The following is a 22,114-nucleotide window of genomic DNA, read 5'->3' on the forward strand; positions in this document are numbered from 1 at the left end:
TCCCCAGTCCATGTTGCTTTTAAGGGTGGTACAGACTTCAGCACATTCACCTATCTGGAGTCACACTACATCAATGCTTCAGGTATGAAAGGATGTGACTACACCTAGGCTCACCTTTAATTTCTCCAGCCCTGGCTTTCTTGTAGAGTCCTTTAACATCTCTCTGCTCACAAACATGCAATGGAGCATCCACAAATACTTCAAAAAAAGGCAAACTTGCCCCTTCATGAATTCGTCTGGCATTATTACGATCCTGACAGAAAACAGGAAAAAAAATAAATAAAAGACTGCACCCACATACTGTGACTGTCTTTCTGCTTTCAAAGCTCTTTTTAAAGAAGCAGGCAGTAAAATGGAAGCAAGTTTCAAAGTCTGAAAAAAGAAACATGATTTGATCAACTGATGTCCTGCAAGCTATACCAGTCTGACTACAGGTCACCACATGGTAAAAGCTGACATGAAAATTTGAGGTATTTTACATTAACCTGATTTATTAAAAGAAAATTAAATAAAAAACACCCAACACCCAACCCAGGCATACACTGCAGAATTTTCTGTACCTGCCCCTATCTTTAAGTACACTCCTAACTTTTACATCTGCTTAACTCAGAGGAGATATTACCTGCTATTCCTGATACGACCACGTTCTCTCCAGAGCACCAGATTTCTCTACATTCATTCATCTGACAAGACTTGTATACTTCAAATATTATTTTATTTGTTTCAATGCTTGATCAAGCCATACATCTGGCGAATTTCAGTTAGAGAACAAAACACTTTCAAAAATCCACTCTAAATAATCTATTAAACATTATTATTATTAGTCTTACATCTAAAGACCTGTATTTTACTGCAGGAACTAGAGTTTCCCAATTTATCATTGCAAAAACTGTTTGTACCACTATAACCAAAGAAGTAACATCTTCTCACGCTGTGAAACATGTAAGCTACAGCCCCAGGCAGCTTACAAGATACTTTTAAGTATCTTCAAGATACTTGCTGTTCACTTTGTCTCTCCCGAGTTCTTAGGTAAGAAAAAAAAAAAAAAAGTTCACAAAACAATGTAAACACGGATTTAGGTTAATTTTCAGTATTATTGAACGTTATGTTGGACACAGAATGAAATAAAATAAAAATAATTATGGGCAATTACGCATTTTTCCCTTAAGCCATTTAGTAAAACACAGCTCACACTATTCATTCACTAGAGGAAAAAATGCTTTTAAAAAATTTAAGTGAGTCTTCGGGTTAAGCGTATACCTGTTCTTTATAAAGTACTGGAATCTACATGGCTCAAACAAGACATTGTAATTTTGAGACTCTTTCTTGGACTATCTTTTGCATTTGTTCCTTATATTAGATTAGTAAATTCTGTCTAACAGACTGAAGACTAGTTCCAGTTACAAGACTAATGCAAACTTTTTTTATATTTAAGATTAATGTTTCTTATTTAAATAATGAACAATGAATAATTACATTTGAATAATGAATAATTACATTTGAATAAGCATCTCTAGAAAGCACAAATGTCCTTAAAAAAAAAAAGACAAAAAGAAAAAGTCAAGCAAGTATTTGATCCTGGCTAAGTTCAGTGAGGGATTCCTGTCACTGAGTTACATTTTGTATTTTTCCTATACTTTATCTAGAGGGTTTTCATATTTACCTGAGTATAAGGAGAGATGAAGGAAGTGATGCACACCAAACCAGCATCTGCAAAAAGTTTAGCAACCTCTGCAATACGACGGACATTTTCTTCTCTATCTTCTGGTGTGAAACCAAGATTCTTATTAAGACCTTGGCGAATATTATCACCATCCAATGTGTAGCATGGAATGCCATGGCATACTAAATACTCTTCTAGTGCCATGCTCACTGTAGTCTTCCCAGCACCAGACAGACCTAGAATATTCAATAGTATAACTACATAAGCACAGAAACAACTTAGGGCAAACTGTATTACATTTACCACTGCTAGTGTGAAAAACCCAAAGTGACAGGCATCAGCAGCGATGCCTTTCAGAGATGCTTACCTGTAACACTCACCAAGTGCCTTTTACACAGACAATAGGTATAGGGACAGTAAGGCACAAAGCTAAGTGTGCCATAAGAATCAGAGAACAGTGTGGCCTTGAGAGTTGCTGCCACTTACAGAGGTTGTGCACATTCCCAGTGCTGCTGGTGGCAGTTGATACTACCTGAACAAACTAAACTTGGAAACCAAACACAATTAAGATGTTATGTTTATATCAGAAGAGGAAGATCTCACTCTGAATTCCAGTCAACATAAGAAATGGGACCAGATCACACTATTCTTACTCCTTGCAGAATAACATTACTGAATTAGACACGACAGACACAATAAAACTTGCCTATTCAAGACTCGCATTCGTGTTCTACTAACTGAAATGTGTTAGCAACAAGCAAAGACAATTTTCATACTAAACTTAAGCCCAGTTCAGTATCTTAGGCAACAAACTTTTAAACAATTCAGAAGTCTTGCTGGCACTTGAAAGTTTACTGTTTGCTTTAAGTTGCAAATGTGTTTAAATAATTTTCCAGACTAGATTTCAGGAGTTTATCTGGAGCACATACTTCTGCTTATACTGAGCAATCAGCTGCTAAATGGGACACAAACACAAATCTTCATAAGATAACACAAATTCTTTGAGTAAGTAAAATTGTAAAAAAATAAGGGTAATGCCAGTCTAAATAAACTAGCACTAGTGAGTGAAGAAAAATCTTTATTAGTGGTGGTTAAGATTCATTCTAGACAAAGCAGACGAGAAAAAACAAAATAAAACTCCATCAGTTTGGTATTACTTCTAAGACCTTTGCAGCAAAGGATCACAATCATAAAACAAGCATGTTCTAAGAAAACACGAAGTGCAAAGGAAACCTTGACACCTTCAATAGTTTAGGATAATTTAAAGATGGAGTCATTGCACTGGTTCCTTCTTCACTCAATATCCAGTAGGTGCAGAGCAGTCTACTGAAAACATAAGAATATGCGCATCCCAGGGCAAGTCCTACATAAGAACTTAAGCCCACACTTCTCTCAAGGAAAGCCCCCACAACCATCACAGATTTCAGTATGGTTTGGCTCACACTCAAAACAAAAAAACGTGGAGTTGTGAATAATGACCTATCATCATCTATAAAAATTATCTACTTTTTCTTGGACGACATAGGTTTCTTGCCTCACTGCTTACCTGTAACTTTGAAAAAAGCAACAGCTATACATGATGAAAGGGGAGGTCTTGCTCTCTTGCCCTCCCCTATCTCCACTCTATTACTCCAACACCTCTGGTGCCCCTTAGCCAAATCAGTTTGCTCATCTTCTTCCCTCCCCCACTCCACCCCCCCACACACACTTTTTTTCCATTTTTTGTGCTTGGGAGGAGGCTGTGTTAAGTTCACTGATTTAGCTTAAGGTTGAATCAGCTCAAGGCTGGGTTGGGCAAGCACTACAGCTTGTGCAAAGCGAGAAAGGAAAGCAAGGCTAGAAACAGAACAGTCTTCTTTTGGCAGCAATTACACACACCCCCTTCCTAGAAAGTAATCACGGCAGTCCAAATTAGGATTCCAGCAACTTCATAATTTAATTCTCATTGATGCCGTCTTTGATTTGCAGTTTTTGTCCCCACATCTAGCATGCTATTCACCCAAATGCTCTAGCATATATCACTTGCTCTCCAGTGTGTAATGAAATGCAAAATGTAATGTTATATAATAATGAATTTTAAAACTAGATTTTGATCTGACAAGTCTTTAGAATAATTTACACTCTAAAACTGCATATTGTGTTATACATTAAAGTAATGCTTTCCCACTTTCTATACATTCTTTGTTTTTTGATATTGTTCTTCATTTTTACTAGGACCCCAACTCAACAACACATTTACTGCAACTCAAATAAACCTGAGTTTAAAAATGAAAAATAAAATTAAAAATAAAATTAAAAATGAAAACCTCTAAAATAACTTTCAGTACACTCCCACTCCAGGAACACTGGTGACGTGACAGAATCTCGAAGGGAGTACACCACTGTTTCAGCTTTTATTCTAAAACCTAACAGGGTTTTGAAGACTCATTTCAATGACTCATTGCACAGCTGTAGAATGGGTAGTATTGCTTACTTCAATACCTACAGTCCATTTCATTCCCTAACATCAATGCTCAAACATCAACAATCCAGCTTCCCTGACACATTCTTCTTAACACCTTACAGCCTTCCTACTTTTCTGTATTTTACCATCAACTTTCTCCCTCCTGACAAAAAAAGGAAATTGGGGATTATCCTGCTTTCAGCCAGGATAGAGTTAATTTACTTCTTAGTAGCTGGTGCAGTGCTGTGTTTTGGCTTTAGTCTGAGAACAATGATGATAACACACTCATGTTTTAGTTATTGCTAAGTAGTGCTCACCCTAAGTCAAGTACTTCTCAGTCTCTCATGCTCTGCCAGTGAGGAGGGGCATGAGAAGCTGGGAGAGAGCAGAAACAGGACACCTGACCCAATTGACTAAAGGGGTATTCCCATGTCACAGCACTTCATGCCCAAACTGGGCAGGGTTGGCCTGAGAGGGGCTGGTTACTGCTCAGGGACAGGCTGGGCATCAGTCAGATGGTGGTGAGCTATTGTATTGTACATCATTTTTCTTTCCTTGGGTTTTATTCCCTCCTCTCTCCCCTTTTCATTACAATAATTGTTGTTGCATTTTACTTCATTTCAATTATTAAACTGTTTTTAACTCATGGATTTTACCTTTTTTTCTCCTGACTCTGCTCCTCGTCCTATCAAGGTGGGGAGAGTGAACAATTAACTACTTAGTTACAACTACTTAGTTGACAGCTGGGATTTAAACAAACGTAATCTTAATGCCTGTCATGTTTTAAAAGAATGATGACTGGAAAATGTTGCTGTGTAGATAACTGAGAAAACATTTTTATCATGACCTTTTTCAAAAGGATATTAATGAATTACCAGGAGAAACAGAAAGGCAACCTACCAGATCACTGAAGCATTGAGACATGCTGGAGCTGTGTAACAGATATAGGGAGACAAAGTGCTCCATTCTTTTACCAAAGAAACAAATTTTACTTAGTGCAGTACGTTTCTCTAATATTTTGTGAAGATCTTTTGTATCGCAATACAACAGTGCTCTAAATGGTTTACAAAATAATTAAACATTGCTATAATAAATAAATAAACACGTTGCTATATCTATTTTTTTCTTTTCCATTTTAATTGGGAAAAAAAAACCTCCAAAGGAAATACGTTGAAGCTTCAAGGAACTTCGAAAGACAGAACAAAAAAATCCCCTCACAGTTATGAAACAAAGGTGTCTTCTAGAATTTGTTTACCCCCTTTTTTACAGCCAAAACGATTCAATGAAAAAAATACAGCGCTGATTTCAAAAATAACTCCCAGTATGCATTGCCTGAACACACCGTTGCTGTCCAAGGCATAGGTTTTATGTTGAATCGTTATTTCAACTGAAAAAGACAAGTTCATTCTAAAGAGAAAAGACCCTTACAGAAAAGATTCAGGAACACAGTCTTGGGGAATGGGGGAGACAAGTTAGGTTTCATTTGTTAATAGGTTAAATGGACAGTAAGAAGAGCCAGAATTGGTTAAACCACACAAGAACCCCATGCATGTCAAAACTCAACCATAATTAAGCAATAGACGGTGCCAAATTTAAAAAAAAAAATGCTCCTAGAGCACTGAACAAGATACATTCTCAAATTACTATCTGTCCCAGAGCGGTATCTTCCTAGTCTACCTAAAAAACAGTAATAAAATTGCATCAGCATCTCAGATTCCACACTCAACTTTGCAGGAAACAGAAGGAGCTACCGCTAAGTAGCTTTTCAGAAGAATAACAGATCCTCAGGAATCTGTGACTATACCTGTTAACCAGACTGTGCATCCACGAAAACCACTTCTTGTTCCCATCACTTGGCCTCTCTTATTTCTGCTGACATGATGAGCTTGGTAGGTAACATTGGTTGCCCTCTGCATTCCCTGTAAAAGAAGCAGCTGATTAGGTCTTTAATGTCTGACAGGGTGAGCTGGCAAACCAAACTGAAACTTCTTCACAGGCACAAAGAAAGACCTGAAGACAGATCAGTGGAAGTAAAAACAATACTAAATCCATCAGCTGCAGCACAGATCAAAGGACACGAAGGAAATTAGAAAAACCACCCACAGCAAATCCCATCCCTTGTGCTCTTTCAGTGAAACTTGAGATTGCCAGGTTAGGCAATTACTACTTTCAAATACAACTTGTTTAAGAAAAATCAACTATAAAAAGAGATGAGCTGCTAGACGCTACTTGTGTTCAAGTCATTTAAAGGTAAGATCAAATGGACTCTTCCTCTCTGAGCTAAAGGTTTCTGTCATAAAACAGCCAAACATTGGCTCATTTTTAACTCTTAAGAGGCCTTTTCATTGCAGACTATGCATGCCTGGTCCAACATTCAGTTCAGCAGGCACACCTCCAAACCATTCTGCCTTTATCTATATCTTCAGTCTCCAGAACTGAGCCAGTTATATATTCTCAGTGCTTAAATAAAGTACTATTTTTAAGTGATTTGCTAAAGAATTTACTTTTAAAGATGGGATTTTTGTAATGGTTACACATTTTCTTGTGTAATGTGTAATGATTACACATTTTCACATACAAAAAAATGGTTACACATTTTCTTAAAACAATTTATTCCTCACAATAAGCTGCTGCATGAGTATCTTAAGAAAAATTACACTGCTGTTGAACACATTTCACAATTTAAGGTGAGGGAACCCACAGGAAGATCAGCCTCAGCATTCCTTTAAGCTTTAAGGGCATCAGGTAACATGAACTTTGTTCATAAAAGATCAAGACCTTAGACAACCAAAGCATGAACAATCAAACAGAAAGAGAATGCTAAAAAAGAAACAAAAAATAAAAAATAAAAAAAAGAGGTGGGGTGGACTTAATGGTGTATGTAATGCTGCTTTGCCTTCTCTTGCTTGCAAACATATTCTAAGATATTCACACTGTCTTCTCTTTCATCATTTTATCAGCACTAGCTGGAAAGAAAAGCACTTATGACATCTAATAAAAACAAAAGAAGGGAGGATATTCAGAGGATTACAGAGTACTAGCAGAGAGCTGTTCATAGTTTTAGAGAGAAATACCCCAAAGTAGTGTTAACAGAAAAATCGTATCTACCTGTGGCTTCAAGAGCTGCTGCTACAGCATTCTTCTGCAGAAAAACACTTAAAAGTTTATCTATAACCTAAGTGGAAGTTATGAATTTGTGTGATTGTATGTCCCCACCTTTATACACAGCTGAGCTCTTAGTTAACACAGAAACAAGGTAAAAAGAGATGCTCAAGTTTTTAGACACAACTCCATAATTCAGTGGTGACAGTCCAGCATCTAAAATTAGATGAAGACTGAATACCAACCCATAGGAAACCACCACCTGCAAACAGTCTATAACCATACAAAAATGAACTTGTATTTGCTGATCACGCTACCTTCAAATAATTTATCTCCAAAACCAAATCTCTGTTTTGTACATGAAAGTATTACAATACAGATAACTAAAACCAGAAGTCAAAAAGTAAAAAAAATAAATAAAAAATTATTTCTTCCTATAGTAGAAACAAATATGCTCTACATAAAATTGGAGATATCAGCAAGCAAATGGACAGATTGTGGAATTAAAAACAACAAAAAGAATTTAAGTACTTGGCCTTCAATTAAAAGAAAGATATGCTGTTCATATACGATACATAGCAATTCAAACTAATGCATTAATAGCAACATTCTTTCTCATCAATTCCAGTTGTACTGTATTTTACCAGGCACTGGAAAAACACAAGACAGCCTCAAAGCAGTGCTTCCTTGCCACTGTCTCTCACACTAAAACGTAAAAACACACATAGTTCGCTGTTGACTCCTGGCGATCAGTATGTTATCAGACTCAAACACTTTGGAGGTCAAAGGTCTTATCCAAGGAGACTTCTTCCAGACTGTATTCAGTAAGTTGCATCAGTTTTCTTTGTTCTCCAGAACTAGCAAAGCAGCAACGCAACTGATGAGTGTATTGCACTAAGCTTACAAAACACGTGAAAGCAGGCAAGAGGGATTCTTAAAATGATGAAAAAAAGACACAACTTTAAAAAAGAAGAAACAAAAAAGTATCAAGCAACAAATGAGCACTGATGACACAGCAACAGGAAGGCCAACGGACTGCAGGAATACAAGGCACATGAGTGCAACAGAGCAGCCAGCAAGCTCAGGGGTGGGACAATAAACCTTCAGAAGCAGGCATCCAGGAGTAAAGGTTGAAGTGCCCAAACTGTCTGCATGCTTTCAAAACCACACCTATCCCCAGCAGCCCCACCTTTTGTTTATGTGTGTATGCACACAAGACAGCTCAGTACTACTTCTGGGCAAACTAGCAAAATCTTCCCTACCTTCCAACAGAGAACAGCTTTTTATAGAAGTGCTCTGAAGAGTTAATAATTTAGCAAGTCATTCTCTCTTGCTGAAAAAAACCTGACAACCTAGTAATGCTTCCTAATCCTGTTCACTTTCCTACTAGATGATTCACTAGCACTGCTGAGCAACAAAAGCCGAAAGCTGCATCCTCAAAATTGTATGTTTTTAATTACTATCCCGGACATATACATTTACTACAAATACTGATGTGGTACAGAGAAATACTCGGAATCAGTGGCTTACATTGGTTGCTCAAATTATTTAGCCAGTCTTCAAATTCCTGTATATAAAATTTTATGACTGTCAACTGATGAAATTAAATGGCTATCCAAAATGATAACAGAAATGAAGAACAGTCATCTCCTTTTACACTGCAAAGCATTGCTAGCCTTGGAGATCCATATTATCAATGTTAGAAGAAATGAAACAGAGAAAATGAGTAACAGGAAAACTCAATATGATGAAGTACTGTTTAAAAAAGCTATTTCAAACTTCTTAGCCTAATTACATTCACTGTAATAGTCACTCTACTGAAACAACACACTAAATTTTTGAAAAGGGGCTAATGAAAAAAAAGGCATTAATCTCAAAGGTCTTTCTATCTGCCTTCTTTACAACCATTGGAAATTTCCTCTCTGACTTGGCTACAAAAATATTTCTTGCACCTCATGTTACATATTAAGTGCTTCTGCGCTACTTATACAAACACTGCATTTTAATGTTTTCCCTCCTGCATGTTAAAAAGTGCTCTGGTCCACTGTGTTTCACTGTAACAGTAACGTCAACTGAAAAGGCTGACATATCCTTCCTTTCTTCTCCCCACTATGCAAGTTTGTGTCTCACATGAAATCTGAAGTGCTGCAATATAACAATATCTTTGTACTGAAGACAAAAAAATTGGAGTAATAAGCCTTTCACTTTAGATGTGCACTGAAAAGGTGTAATAACACAGCAAGACAGGATGACTCCACAGCTTACTTTTTTTTGTCATAAAGGTAACCTTTCACTTCGCAGATAGTTGACCAGGGAAATGAGTACAGACATCTGAGAACTATGGAAACAGAAGAAAGAAAGAAGATGTGGACCAAAAGGAAATATAACTCTGTCAATTTATCTGTATAAATATTTGTTGAGGGAGACTTGATCCGCATTTATTTTTTTATCTTATTCTTGATGTTTTGCCCAGTTGCAACTTTTTTTTTTTGTTTGCCAAAGCCAAATCTGACTATCAGTAACAAAACACCTCTGAGTTAAGAACTCCAATCAGACATCCAGATAAAGGAGAGCAAAGCCAAGTTGCAATACCAAGATCAAAAGGCAGCAGAAAAGATTATTGCTTAACTGTTTCATAATTAACAGCCAGATCATTACACTTACATAAACTGAACCTATTCTTCACTACTTCAGAGCAACAATGAAACATTGTGCTTCTACAGTCACTTGACATCAAATCTTAACTTTTCACAAAGCAAGACCCCTGGGGTAGGAAGTAAAGCCTTCAGTGGCAAGCAGACTCCCCATGCCACAGCACTAAGTTGAGGCAGCTTTGACATTGGAAGCATCAGGAAAGGACTGTGTAAAGCGCAGGCAAGGTTTCTATACAAACCATATATACCCAAGAAACTGTGACTAAATCCATAGTCTTCTGCTGTAAGATGACAGCGCTGATTCCCCAGGCGAACAACACCCATAAGCTAACAATAGCAACAGATCCAGCATCACCTCTGAAACGCAGTCTTATCTTTAATGCCTTTCCCATTTCCCAAACACCTCAGATGGATTTCTAAGCCATTTGCTAACTTGCTCACCATGTGCCTCTTATAAGATAGGCTATCCCAATAACGCACATTTTTATGACATTTATTCTTCAGCAACGACAACTCAACCAAGTGATAGGTTTCTTTTTCCAACCAAACTGCTCTCCTCAGTAGCGAAACAGCAACTCCAGCAGACTGAACACTACCCATTTCCTTTGTCTACACAAGCAAGGAGAACTGACATAATTCCTATACAAAAATTCAGATGCTAAAACAATGGCAATTCACCCAAAAGTCTACGCCGTATGTAGATCAGCTTTCAGGACCTGTTCACCAAAATGCCTGCAAGGAATGCCTTCAATAGCTACTTTCTCAAATTCTGATTTGAAATTCTGTGCTTTGATTTGAACAACTGTGCTTGGAAAAGGAGGGCAAGCCCAGAAATGGTATCTGAACAATAAGGTGTTTTGTAGAGATTAAAAAGCTAACAATTCTCTAATCCATATTCTACCATAGCCTATAGCATTAAATTTCCTCACACTTAGAACAAAACCTCTTACCTTTACCCTCACAACTGCCCTTCAGAACAGTTTGCCACAGTGATACTGATTCACCAGGGCATCTAAACACCTTTGTATGAAGCATCACCCAACTTGACAAATGCATGCTCTCCTGCCGCTGTCACAAAAGATTTGTTATAAAGTTGGGACAGTTTGAAAAATCACGGCAGCAGAAAGAAACCAGAATATTGTACAGTACTCATTGATAACCATACTATAAGGAACATATCTTCACTTGCCACCTGCCACAGTAACAGCATGACCAAAACCAGGGACAGCTTATTCACCAGTGCCAGAGTGGAGTCATTAGCTGGCATCAAAAGGCATGGACAAAAACAAAGCCAGAGATGCCTCTGCAGAATACACTCTCAAGAACAAGAACTGGAGCAAGCTCTCTTGAGGAGTTACCTGCAAAATGATGCAACATCTCCATCGCGTTAGGAATTAGAGCTACAATAAAGCATTTCACAAATCTCCCTATCAAGCCAGTGTAACTGTGGTATTTGAGGCGAAGTTGTGTGCTGCCCTGTAACTTGGAGGGGTCTGTGCTCAGAGGTGGGCTTGGCAATAGGATTTCCACAGACAGAGGTGTATTTTGGATAGTGCTGGATGCTCAGAGAAAGTTTGGAAGACAAGGCTCTGCCTACTCTCCTAGGGGCTGCCAATTCCATCAGGGTATAATGGTTTGCTTTGACTTTGCTCTCAGCTGAGCAGACACAGTCAGAAGTGCCAGAACATTTGTGTGTGCAGCATGTGAATCAGCAGCACTTTTTTCCCCTGGTGAAGCTTACTGGGTTATAAAGAGCAATTCAGCCGAGGTCTAATGAATAAAAAAGAAGTAGACAACTTCCTCTGCTTGCCACGTAACACAGAGGGGATTGCTAACTTCAACTGAACTCACTGAACAGTTGATGCCACTTAACTTTCTGTTAATTTCAGTTAATGTCAGTCAATGTCAGTCAATGTCAGTTAATACTCCCTGGGTTTTGCCATAACATTTCTTTCGTTTGGTCAAATCCATCTTGGTTTTGTTTCTGACAAATCAAACGATGCTGAGTAACTTTTGAATACACTTTGTTACTCCCACCCAGACATGATCTATTTCACTATCTTTGTAACATCTGATTTTCCCTTTTCCTCACAGAAATCAAAAGAATGTAACTTACCAATTACTCTCCTATGCAAACAAGTTTGAACTTGTACACAGTGGAAGAGGCTTGGACAGGCAAAACATTTACTGAACTTTTTTTAGTACAATACCAACTTTCCCATTTTCAGACAACCATGAGACTTCTTCTTTAACAGATTTGTCATTTTAATAAGAGCACTGTGGCTTGTACTACTCCCAGTAAGATTTCAAAGACTGGTTTACACTGTTACTTTTATATCAAATGTTTTCTGGATCTTATCCCTCATCTGTTTCAGCTCTGTTTCACAGTCTCAAAAAAATCATACTACTTTTCATTTGTCTTGCATCATCAAAAGTATCAAATGTTCTCAAAGGCCTGCAGTGTATCTTCTGACTAGCTGCGTTTTGGTCTTCACTGTAAATGGATCTTCCCCCATCTTTAGGGCTAAGAATGAAGGGTTTAGTTAGATTTTTTTAAAACCCTGTCTCGACAGTTTTCCACATAACACCCACCATACAAAGAACCTCAGTCTCTGGCCAACGCAGGTTTATGAATGGCCACATTGTACATCGCATTCTTAAGTTTTCCTTCTTCCAGCGCACTAGAAGCTGAGGGCTCACGACAGAAGAGGCACGGATGAAAGCCCCAGCCCGCCGGTTCCTTCCGGAGGGGCTTCCTGCCCTTCCCACAGGCTGCCCCCTCGTTCCCGAGGACATCGGCACGGGCCGCCGCCGCCGGGCTCCATGGCGACACTCCTCCCAGGGAGCCCGCACGGCCGGTCCGTTAACCGTCTCAGCTCAAGCCGCCCGCGCGCTCCCTCCGGCCCGCATCCTTCCCCTCCCCGCCGCAGGCGGGTGGGCAGCAAGGAGCGGGACAGGAAGCCCCAGTCCCGGCTGCCGCCCATTGCCACATCACCGTGGCGCTCAACCGCGTCTTCCTTCCCTCCCTTCTCCGCCCCGCACGCCCCTCTCGCCCACCTGCCCACGGGCGCACCGCTCCCCGCACACCCGCTCACCCAGTTCGGCATCCTGTTGCTCAGTTTGACTTTCTTGCACTGGCTCTCGGGCAGCTCCATGGCCGCTGGGGGATAACAACGGAAGAAGGAGAGGAGGAGAGGAGAACGCGCCTTCCCCACTGATGCTAAATGCGGGTGAAGCCTTAACAGCCGAGCCGCTGTGCCGTGTGCGCGTCCCCGCCCGCGGCTCGGCCAAAGGTGGTGCAGGGCGGAGCTGCGTACCGGCACGGCGAGGTGGGGGGAGCACAGGAGTACCCACGCGCGTGCGCGGCGCCGTGACGCGCGGCAGGGGGGGCGGTAGCTGCGGCTCGCAGACACTTCCGCTGATGTCGGGCTGTGACGCCCGCGGCTGCCTCTGCTGGGTGGTGGGTGCTGACCCGGGGTGCTGCGGGAACCGGTCACCGGTCACCTAGGGGCTCCCACAGGGCTTCGCTGCAAAGCCTTACCTTGGAGGTGATGAAACGCTGAGAAACAACAGTGTAGTCAGGAGTGACTTGGAAGGCAAGGATTGCTTTAAGTAAATCTCCCACCTCACAAGGAGCCCAAGAAAGCTAATTCCATGCTGCGTTCTAGGAAATCTCTTCCCGTGAATTTGGAACAAGAAGTTCTTGGATTCTAACTTCTAGACAGGAACTGCTTTAGCAATCAAGTGCTAATCTTAAGGTGGAGATGGTGCTATACTAACAGGAGTTACATTTGCTGTATAAATATTAGTCCATTTATATCAGTTCCAGAAAGTAATTGCTTTAGCACTTAAGTGCTTGCTAATCATAAGGTGGAAATGGTGCTGCACTGACACGAGTTGCATTTACTGTAAAAATATTAGCTTGTTTACAGTCTGCTCTAGATTGTTTGTTCTCTGACAGTTTACCCAGAAAAAAAAAAAAGGTCTTCTTTGTGCTTGAATGTTTACTCCTGCTATATCAAAAAGACATTCTTGCAAGGATACTAAGGTGTTGGTTTTAAAGCATATCTTGAAATTCAGATTAAAAGCTTACCGTCCTTACTCAAGGTAGATGACCTCCCTGAAATCAAGAAAAATAATTAGAAATGCTGCCAGGCAATTTGAAGGTCAGATAGAACTTATACAACCATTGCAGTTACTTATTTAGGCTTGACTTGAATGACAAAGTTGTAAAGCATGCAGCTCAGCAAGAAACTGAACCGGCAGCGCCTGGCTGCATTCTGGCCATGGCAACCAGTGGCAGAAGCAGGGCCTGTATTTTACTGAGCAGAACCTCTCACACAATGTTCTCCCAAGCATGGAAGGAGACCTAGCATACTGCCCTGCAAGAGGGAGCTGCGAGCTTTCCCTGTTCACTATTCAGTTATGCCTAAAGCACACTTGGTTAACTGCACATTGTGCAACATTGCTTTACGCAGCTTGGGTCACTCTAAATGTTATTTGCATTCACAATCCTTATAAAATTCTACTGTTATTTATCCTAACTGTGCTGATACAGACTGATGCTCATGCATTTTGCCTCTATAGCATCTTAACCTCCTTTGACTATTAAACAGGGAGATGAGAAGAGCATTTTTTAAACACAGGAAGAAAATATATGTTAATTTATACAAAAAATCTGGGGACAAATAGCCTATAAATTCTTTGTAAGGTTATGTGTAAGTTTTTCATGGCTATTAAGGTGTAAGTGCCAGTTCCACTTTCCTGAAATCTTTCATGGTGGATTGATTACAATATCCAAGCCAGGTGTTTTCTGAACTTCAAAAGAAAATTTCTGTGGGAGCCCTTAGTGAAATTCAAATCAATAAACAATCTCTGATGAATTGCTGTTATTTCTTAATCTGCTTCCTGAACTAAAACCATTCTCATGACAGCAGGTGCTTTTGCAACCCTTCTCTATGGAGCTCATGTACCCTATTAAAGTCTGGTAAGAGAATGATGGCAAAAATTCTATCATGAGCTAAATCTTTGGCTAGTCTGAGCCCTACAAAGGAACCACTTTAACTCTGGAAGAGTAACTACGATGTAGTATTCTTGGGTTGATTGTGATGTTGAATACTTCTGCCAAACATCTGCTCTGTAAAATGACCATAATAAATTTGCATTTAGTGTTCTTGCAGGAGCAACAAAACAAAAAAAGCATCTGCTACTGTTGTGTTTAATTTCAAAAAGGCAAATTGCATAAAAACGGAGGTACTTGTTAAAAAGAAATTGCTAGAATCTTCATAGAGAGCATAGCAACTCTAAGACCTGTGTTAGATTCTGATTGGAAGATTGGTAAAAACGGGCTTTGAACACAGATAACTTTTAGACAAAGCAGCCTGCAGCCATGTAATACCACCCAAGAAGGACTGACAACCTAGAGCAAATTCTACATATGGACATGCTGACCAGGGAAATGCTTTCAATTTTACATAGGGGTAATGCCATAGAAAATAAGTCTAAATATGTCAGTTGAAACAACAGTTCTAAATCAAACTTAAGTGTGTTAAAAAATAGACAAGATTATTTTGAGTAGCTTCCAGACATCAATTATAACATAAAAGGAATGTCTGAATTAAACTTGACTACAGACTGAAGACAAAGTATTCTGTTGTTCAAGACTGACCATCTACTTGTATATGACGGATACACAAATGCAGAAATGCTTTACCTATAAATGCTATCTTTAAGGTCCATGTTATTTTATTTCTAGGAAGAAAAACAATATTAATGAAGCGTTCTCTAGAATCCACCTTCTGTAGCCACTTTCAATGAGAAATTAGAGTAGAAATGCCTTTAATACTGCAATTGCTCCTCTGGTAAACATTCTGATCAAGTTTTAATGATGTCATGTAAAGATGCATCTGTATCCCCAGCAGTATAACTCAGGTGGTCATGCAGGCTGGCTGCAGTTTTCTTGGTTTTGTTGGTTTGGAGGTTTTTTGAGAGATATCACCTTTCATATAGATCCTGTTGCCTACGCACAAAAGACTTATCACTGTTCTGTCAGCATTGTTTCCAAACTTCATTTCTCACATAAATAATTCTTCTTTTGATGCCATTCTGGTAAGAACTTCAGAACACCTTTTAAAGAAATAAAGCATTTTGTTCAAGCTCTTCTCAAGTGCTTTCGACACTGGAATTAGAACCATGAAGCAATCTCGAATGGCTCTTAACCATATATTCCTTATTCAGTGGTCTCCTCTTGGAAGTGCTATTTTTCTTCGGTCACCAGGTTTGTGTAGTGGAAAAGATGACCACCAAAAGCTACTTGAGATTAACAAAATTAATGTGTGGATAGTTCACTTGTAATGCACCTTGAGTTGCAGACAAGATATGCTCATCTACACACAAAATATGCAAATGCAGGAAGACATGTATAACTCCCATATTTGAGAAAGATGGGAATAGAGGAGGCATTTCAGGGAACCCATTCTCTGTCTTTCACAAAAGCTTTCTTAAATTATTTAATATTTGGACTGATATGTATGTCCAGCAGAACAATCTGGCCCAGGTGCTCAGAGAAGCCACAGAAAGATCAGCAGAAATTCTAATAAAAACCTTAGGTGCTGAGAATATCATTTGTTTTCTGACATACTTCTGAATTTTCAACTCGGATTTCTTTTCATGTCCCACAATACTAAGGATTAAAGCTCTCTTCCGAATTATATTGCAGTTATTACGTCTGCTGAGTTTGCTCTTTAGACATATAAACTCACTCCATGTGCCATCAGTGTTCAGAATGAAGTGATCTGGTTTGGCCAGCAATGAAAGTTCATGGTTGGTGGCTAGTTCCAGGTAATACACTGATGTTACAAGAAGCTGAACAGTTGTCCTAAAGGTAGCAGGATACCCAGCCATGCTGTGTTTGCTGATGGAAGGCTGTCTTTGACAAAGTGCAAGAAAGGTAGATTGAGAAAGGCACTGGCTAGCAAAGGTAGACAGCAAGGGGCAGTGGGGATACTAGAACTTCAGCTTAACATTCCCGCTGAGTTCACGGGATGCTCATTTTGCAAAGTTAAGTAAAATATGATTTTAATAGTGACAGGGGTAGAGCAAAAGCGCATAGTGCGCAATTTTGAAAAAGCTGATCCTCATGCTTCACATTTATCAATGCACACCTCTTAGAATGTTCTGAGTGCTGGCATTTCAACTGCTGCAAAAGCTGTGGTTACCACTAGAGGTCAGTCAGTGAATAAGAAATAATGCAGGCTTTCAGTTAGGCGGTTCTCTTGAGTTTTGTCTTTAACAACAGACAGTTAACTTTACAGGAGAGCTAAGTACTAGATATCTGAAGATAATCTACTGTCCGTGTAGTCTGTCGGCACGCAGTGGCTGTAGGTAGTCCTAGGTGACTGCTGACATTTTCAGGAGTGCTAGTTAATTTGGGAGCTAGACATACACCTAGAGACCTGAATACTTTGCTGTGTGCTTCTCTGTGTTTTTAGGTTACTAATACTGTTAAAAAATCTGGTCCTAATTTCAGTGTTTAAAAGTTCAAAACTATTTATCTATATGACAGATGTCTATTTTTGATATAAATTTGTCTATTTTAAATGTAGGTATTATATAATTTCACGTGGTCTTTGTCAGATACAAGGAAGTACAATGTATTGTTTATTCAAACATAAGGAGCAAGAATGAGAATCTTTAGACAGAGGAATCGCTAGTGAAGCAAAATGATAGTTTTATAGGTGTTTTCTCTATTCCTATTAAAGTCTTTGTTCAACATTTGAAGAAGACTACCTTTTTTCCTTTCTTTTTCCACATCTCAGGATGTGACATTGTGTGGGAAAAAAAATCTTGTGGCAAACCTGGTGGGTATCTGTGATCATGAATGGAACAGAAAAAGGTTATCAGGCAGGAAAATAGGAGGATGCTCACAGAAGAAAACAAGAACAAGGATGAGCAGTTACAGCTTCTCTCAGATGAGCAAGAGATGAAGAAGAGATATGCAACAGTTCTTACCATAGAGCTGGAGAAGAACCAGCTCTTCTTAGCTATGATCCTAGTAGGAGAGATGAGCTGAGAAAAACAGTGAATGTGAACTAACAGATTGTTTTCTTAGGGATGAGGACACACAGGTGACTTTCACACTTGTCAACAATCCCAGGACATAATGTCCCTAGAGCTGTTTTTGTCAAATCGCAACTGTTGAAAAGGAAGTTTCTTCCAAGAGCATATGGTTTTCAACTGAAGTAAATATACTGTATATAAAGATTTGCAAAGTAATTTCTAATGTCACTGTGCTATTGAATTGCTTTCTCACCAGCTACAAGTATTTTACCATTTAGTTTGCTACACACTACATACATCATCATTTAGCTTAAGAATAGTCCTTGTCATTAGAATACAAACAATTTAATGAGGAAAGCTCTTTTTTCAGAAATACTTGAAATACATTTTCTTCTTCAGTTGTTTGATTTGTTGCAAATGGAAGGTGAGCCATTAGAGTGCTTTTCAATAATTTATTGTTCTCAACAGGCAGTCCCACCTCCTGAGTACAACACATTTAGGAGAAAAATATCTACCTCATCTTGAAAAGGTTTCTGGACTGCTAAATAGAGGAATGTATCATAAGCCTGCCTGCCTGTTAGAAATAACTGTAGTAGCCTGACTTACCTGTTTGCCAATCCAACCGTGGCAAATTTTGAAACCCTAACTAACTAATGTTAACCCCAGGAATTACTTCTAAGGAAAATTTCAGAAAAGGTATTTTGGAACTGGATGATCTCAAGGTCCTTTCCAACCCAGACCATTCTATGATTCTATGATTTTACGGTTTTTCAGCAGTTTGATCAAATGCACATAATTTCGATCTCTGTTTTTTTTCTAAATGGAACTAGCAAGTTCCAGGATAATTTAGAAACAGAATGTCGCTCATTTTTCTAGGATGGAAAAACATATTCTGTATGAAAGTGTTACAAGTGTTGTATACATGGATACTAAAAGACAGATTGGTGAGTTTTCACAGAATCACTAAACTCTTATGAAGGTAGCTTCATAAGAATCACCTCTGAAAAAGTACATTCAAGGTTTCCAGAAGAGCATGGTCTGCTCGTTCAAAAACAGGACAAAGATCATGAAATGCATACTGGAAGGGGAATGGAGGTATATGTTATACCTCCATTACTTTTTGTTCAATATCAGACCTTTTGACATAAGTTTTGGAGGACTATCCAAAACTACTAAAGCCCTAAAACCATGGGTACTTTAAATAGGTCTGCAAAATCAGTACTTGACTGTAAAGAATTTTGGCTGATCATTCTGTGGTTTTAATTTCCTATTCTGTAATATATGAATAATCATTCTTTTTACTGGAGCTATTTAATCTGAGGAGCTTAATTGCTCTAAATAAAGTTATTCTACCATGGTGGCATTTACTAGTACAGAATTATAAAATGGGTTTTGGTGGAGAACACCCAAGGGCCAAAGCTAGCAGAGACTCAAAACACATTTATAGTTCAGTTCATAAGACCAGGGAAAACTCTCCTCTAATCTGAAATATTTATTCAAATGACAGACCTTTTCCTAAAGGTTAAAAATTTGTAATTATTTGCCAGATGTGAAAGTCTGAAGCAGCTTTAACTGAAAGACTTTCTTCAAGATATCTCTAAGGAACTTAGAATTCATGTTTTCCTAGAATAACTGTTTCAGTTGTTCTAGGGGATGCATTATTTCAGTGGGATGCATTACCAACCAGAGTTATAAGCAAAGCTGTCTTGGTGGTACCTCACACCCAGAGTTGGTCACTTCCTGCATCCCCTCTTCTTATTGAAGGTGGTAGCAGCATAAGTTGGTCGATTGGTTAGGTAACTAACAGCTAACTTGATTCCCGAGTATTGATTTCTCACCTCTGAGCCTCAGACAGATGCTCATCTCAGCCTGACTCTACTATGGCTTTGGTCAGAGCAATACAGAGAACAGGCTGTGAAGCGTTTGTATCCAGATCTCTCAGGGACTTAAGTTAGAACAGATGATTAGTGTGCTTAATCAAATCAAAAGGAACTGAAGGTTTTAGCCCTTTTTAAAGAGGCTTTCAGCCCAGTAGCTAACAGGATCAATCTCTAAATGCTAGAGTACTAATTTATTTCCTTTTATTCCTTTTGATGTCTGAGAACAATACTCTTCACTATGCTGATAAACACAGCAGCAAAATTGAAATATGAGAAAAGAAACAAGAACAACAACTGCTGCAGTTTAACTGTTCTTTCCTGTGGGTAGTCAGTTTTGGTCAGACCCATTTACGCAGTCACTTTGACTCCTCTCTGTCTCCTCAAAAGTCTCTCTTATGACAATAAACAATGTAAAAATGTGGGTGGAAGGTTTTATAAAGGTCTCTGAAACACAGACCTTTCAAACCTTTTCAACTTTGCAAACTCACTGAGGTGATCTTTTGAGTCACTACAGGCCCCTAACCATAATGATCACAAGGGGCACCCCTGGACAAAGGTCTGGAATTATTGTTGCTTTCTGAAAAAGACTGTGGAATCTCTTAGGCAAACTTTTTAGTGAGCAGACTAGACAGGACTGCATCCAGAATCTGACATACCATTCAGCAACAGCAGGTAATGCTTCCAGGCTGGTAGCTGTCTGTTCAGCAAAGCTTCAATTTTGAACTGGGGGAAAGAAATCCTGAATAAAAACCAGCCCCAAGAATGATGCCATGGAGGCATTCAGAACAGGACATACTGAGGTGGAGAATGAATAAAAAGAGCTGCTTTCATCATCCTATGAAGAATGGAGAGAGAAAAGGAGGCAAGGAAACTAGGAGAAAACATGTATGTACATATATGTAAAAATAATATTTTTATATTATTATATTTTTAAAAGGGGGGAGACTTTTTTCTGAAACATCAGCCTGTAAAATCTCTCATTAGGAATGAATCATTACTTCGTGAACACTATAAACGTGTCTTTATCATGAATCTTTGTAATCGTATCTGCCATAAACAGTTCTAATCATATCAGGTTTCCTTCCCAATGTCATATGGTTCATTTAATACAGAATCCAATCAGATAAAATGGATGACTGCTAAACATTGTAATGAATATACTGTGTCTATGTGGAACATAGTTGTACACATGTACCTATTACAAGGATTTGAGTAATCTGATTATGAACTGTGTTTACCTCAGACTCAAAACATTGACTGTAAGCCCATATGTCACTACTTTGCCTGCATTTTGAAGCTGAATTCCAAGTGAAGTTGACATAAGATCATAATATTTTGGCTATTCTGTTCCAGACAAGGAGATGCTTGTATTGCAATCCACTCTTTCTGGTCTGTAACAGATGAAAAGGATGGAACATTTAAGCTACAAATCACCTGGTTGTATAAGATGATGACAAAGATAAAGCAGTCTTATGGAAGAGGAGCTGGTAACAAAAAATAATTAAGAACTAACCTACATGTGCATTTTTGCCTAAAGTAGGTAAAGCAAATGCAGGAAGAAGTCCTGTCATATTGAACAGACAGACTTCTAACCAATAATTGGAAAGAAAAAATTGCATTGCATTTAGAAACTATTCTCTAATCAATAAATCTGCTATAAGTAAAGATAGATCATATTTTAGTTCTTTTGTTGGTTACTAAGTCTTTGCCTTGACATCTATGTGTGCCCAAAGAACTAAACACAGCCCGTGCAAATTGAATTCTTCTTGAAAGCATGCTTAACAATGAGCCTCGAGAATCAACAGTGGGCACAGAAGTCAGTTTGTTGAACTGTATGTTCAGTTTCAGAAGGGTACACTTAAGTTTGCACCTTACAATACAAACACAAGTGAAGCACCTGGAGTCTCTTCAGACTCCATAAGCCTAACACATACCAGGCCCAGTGACCTGGGAGAAAACAGCACAACTTGCTATGTGTCCAGGGGGCAGAATGACCTGGTTTGTGGCAGCATTAGCTCACGTATTACATTGTGTTCCACTTGGTCATGACAGATGTGCTGAAGTTTGTTTGGCATTTCTGAATCGCTATAAAGGTTATGTCTGTATATGGCTTTTAAAATCCATGGTTTAATATGTATTCATTTACATGTTAATTCACACAAAGGACCCAAGCAACGTTCAACAGAATGCCTGACAGTAATTGGAGAAATCTTAGGAGATTTATTATTGTGCTGAATATTTTTTCAAATTAATATCACTACTCAGAGTTGGATTGTAATGATATAAAGTACATCCATGCAGGAAAAGGAATGTT

General features: G+C 38.9%; 1 protein-coding gene across 4 annotated transcripts in view; it reads right to left on the reverse strand.

Moving 5' to 3' along the window:
• PAPSS1 (3'-phosphoadenosine 5'-phosphosulfate synthase 1) overlaps positions 1–13,054 on the reverse strand; it is a 44,886-nt gene extending 31,832 nt beyond the window's left edge. The window contains exons 1-4 of one of the 4 annotated variants that reach the window (XM_061355180.1): positions 12,958–13,054; positions 5,911–6,025; positions 1,664–1,899; positions 115–253 (exon numbers count right to left, since the gene is read on the reverse strand). In XM_061355180.1, coding sequence (XP_061211164.1) covers positions 115–253; positions 1,664–1,899; positions 5,911–6,025; positions 12,958–13,017 — 550 coding nt within the window. In that variant the 5' untranslated portion in view covers positions 13,018–13,054. Of the gene's footprint in view, positions 1–114; positions 254–1,663; positions 1,900–5,910; positions 6,026–6,149; positions 6,174–11,099; positions 11,145–12,454; positions 12,704–12,957 lie in introns of those variants that run through there. The other 3 variants (XM_061355179.1, XM_061355182.1, XM_061355183.1) reach the window with 3 other exon arrangements.
• Positions 13,055–22,114: the final 9,060 nt, after the last annotated feature.

The sequence above is a fragment of the Neopsephotus bourkii genome, unplaced genomic scaffold, assembly GCF_033783945.1.
Source record: "Neopsephotus bourkii isolate Nb327-2 ecotype Australia unplaced genomic scaffold, CSIRO-AGI_Nbou_v1 NB_787, whole genome shotgun sequence".
Classification (NCBI taxonomy): domain Eukaryota; kingdom Metazoa; phylum Chordata; class Aves; order Psittaciformes; family Psittacidae; genus Neopsephotus; species Neopsephotus bourkii.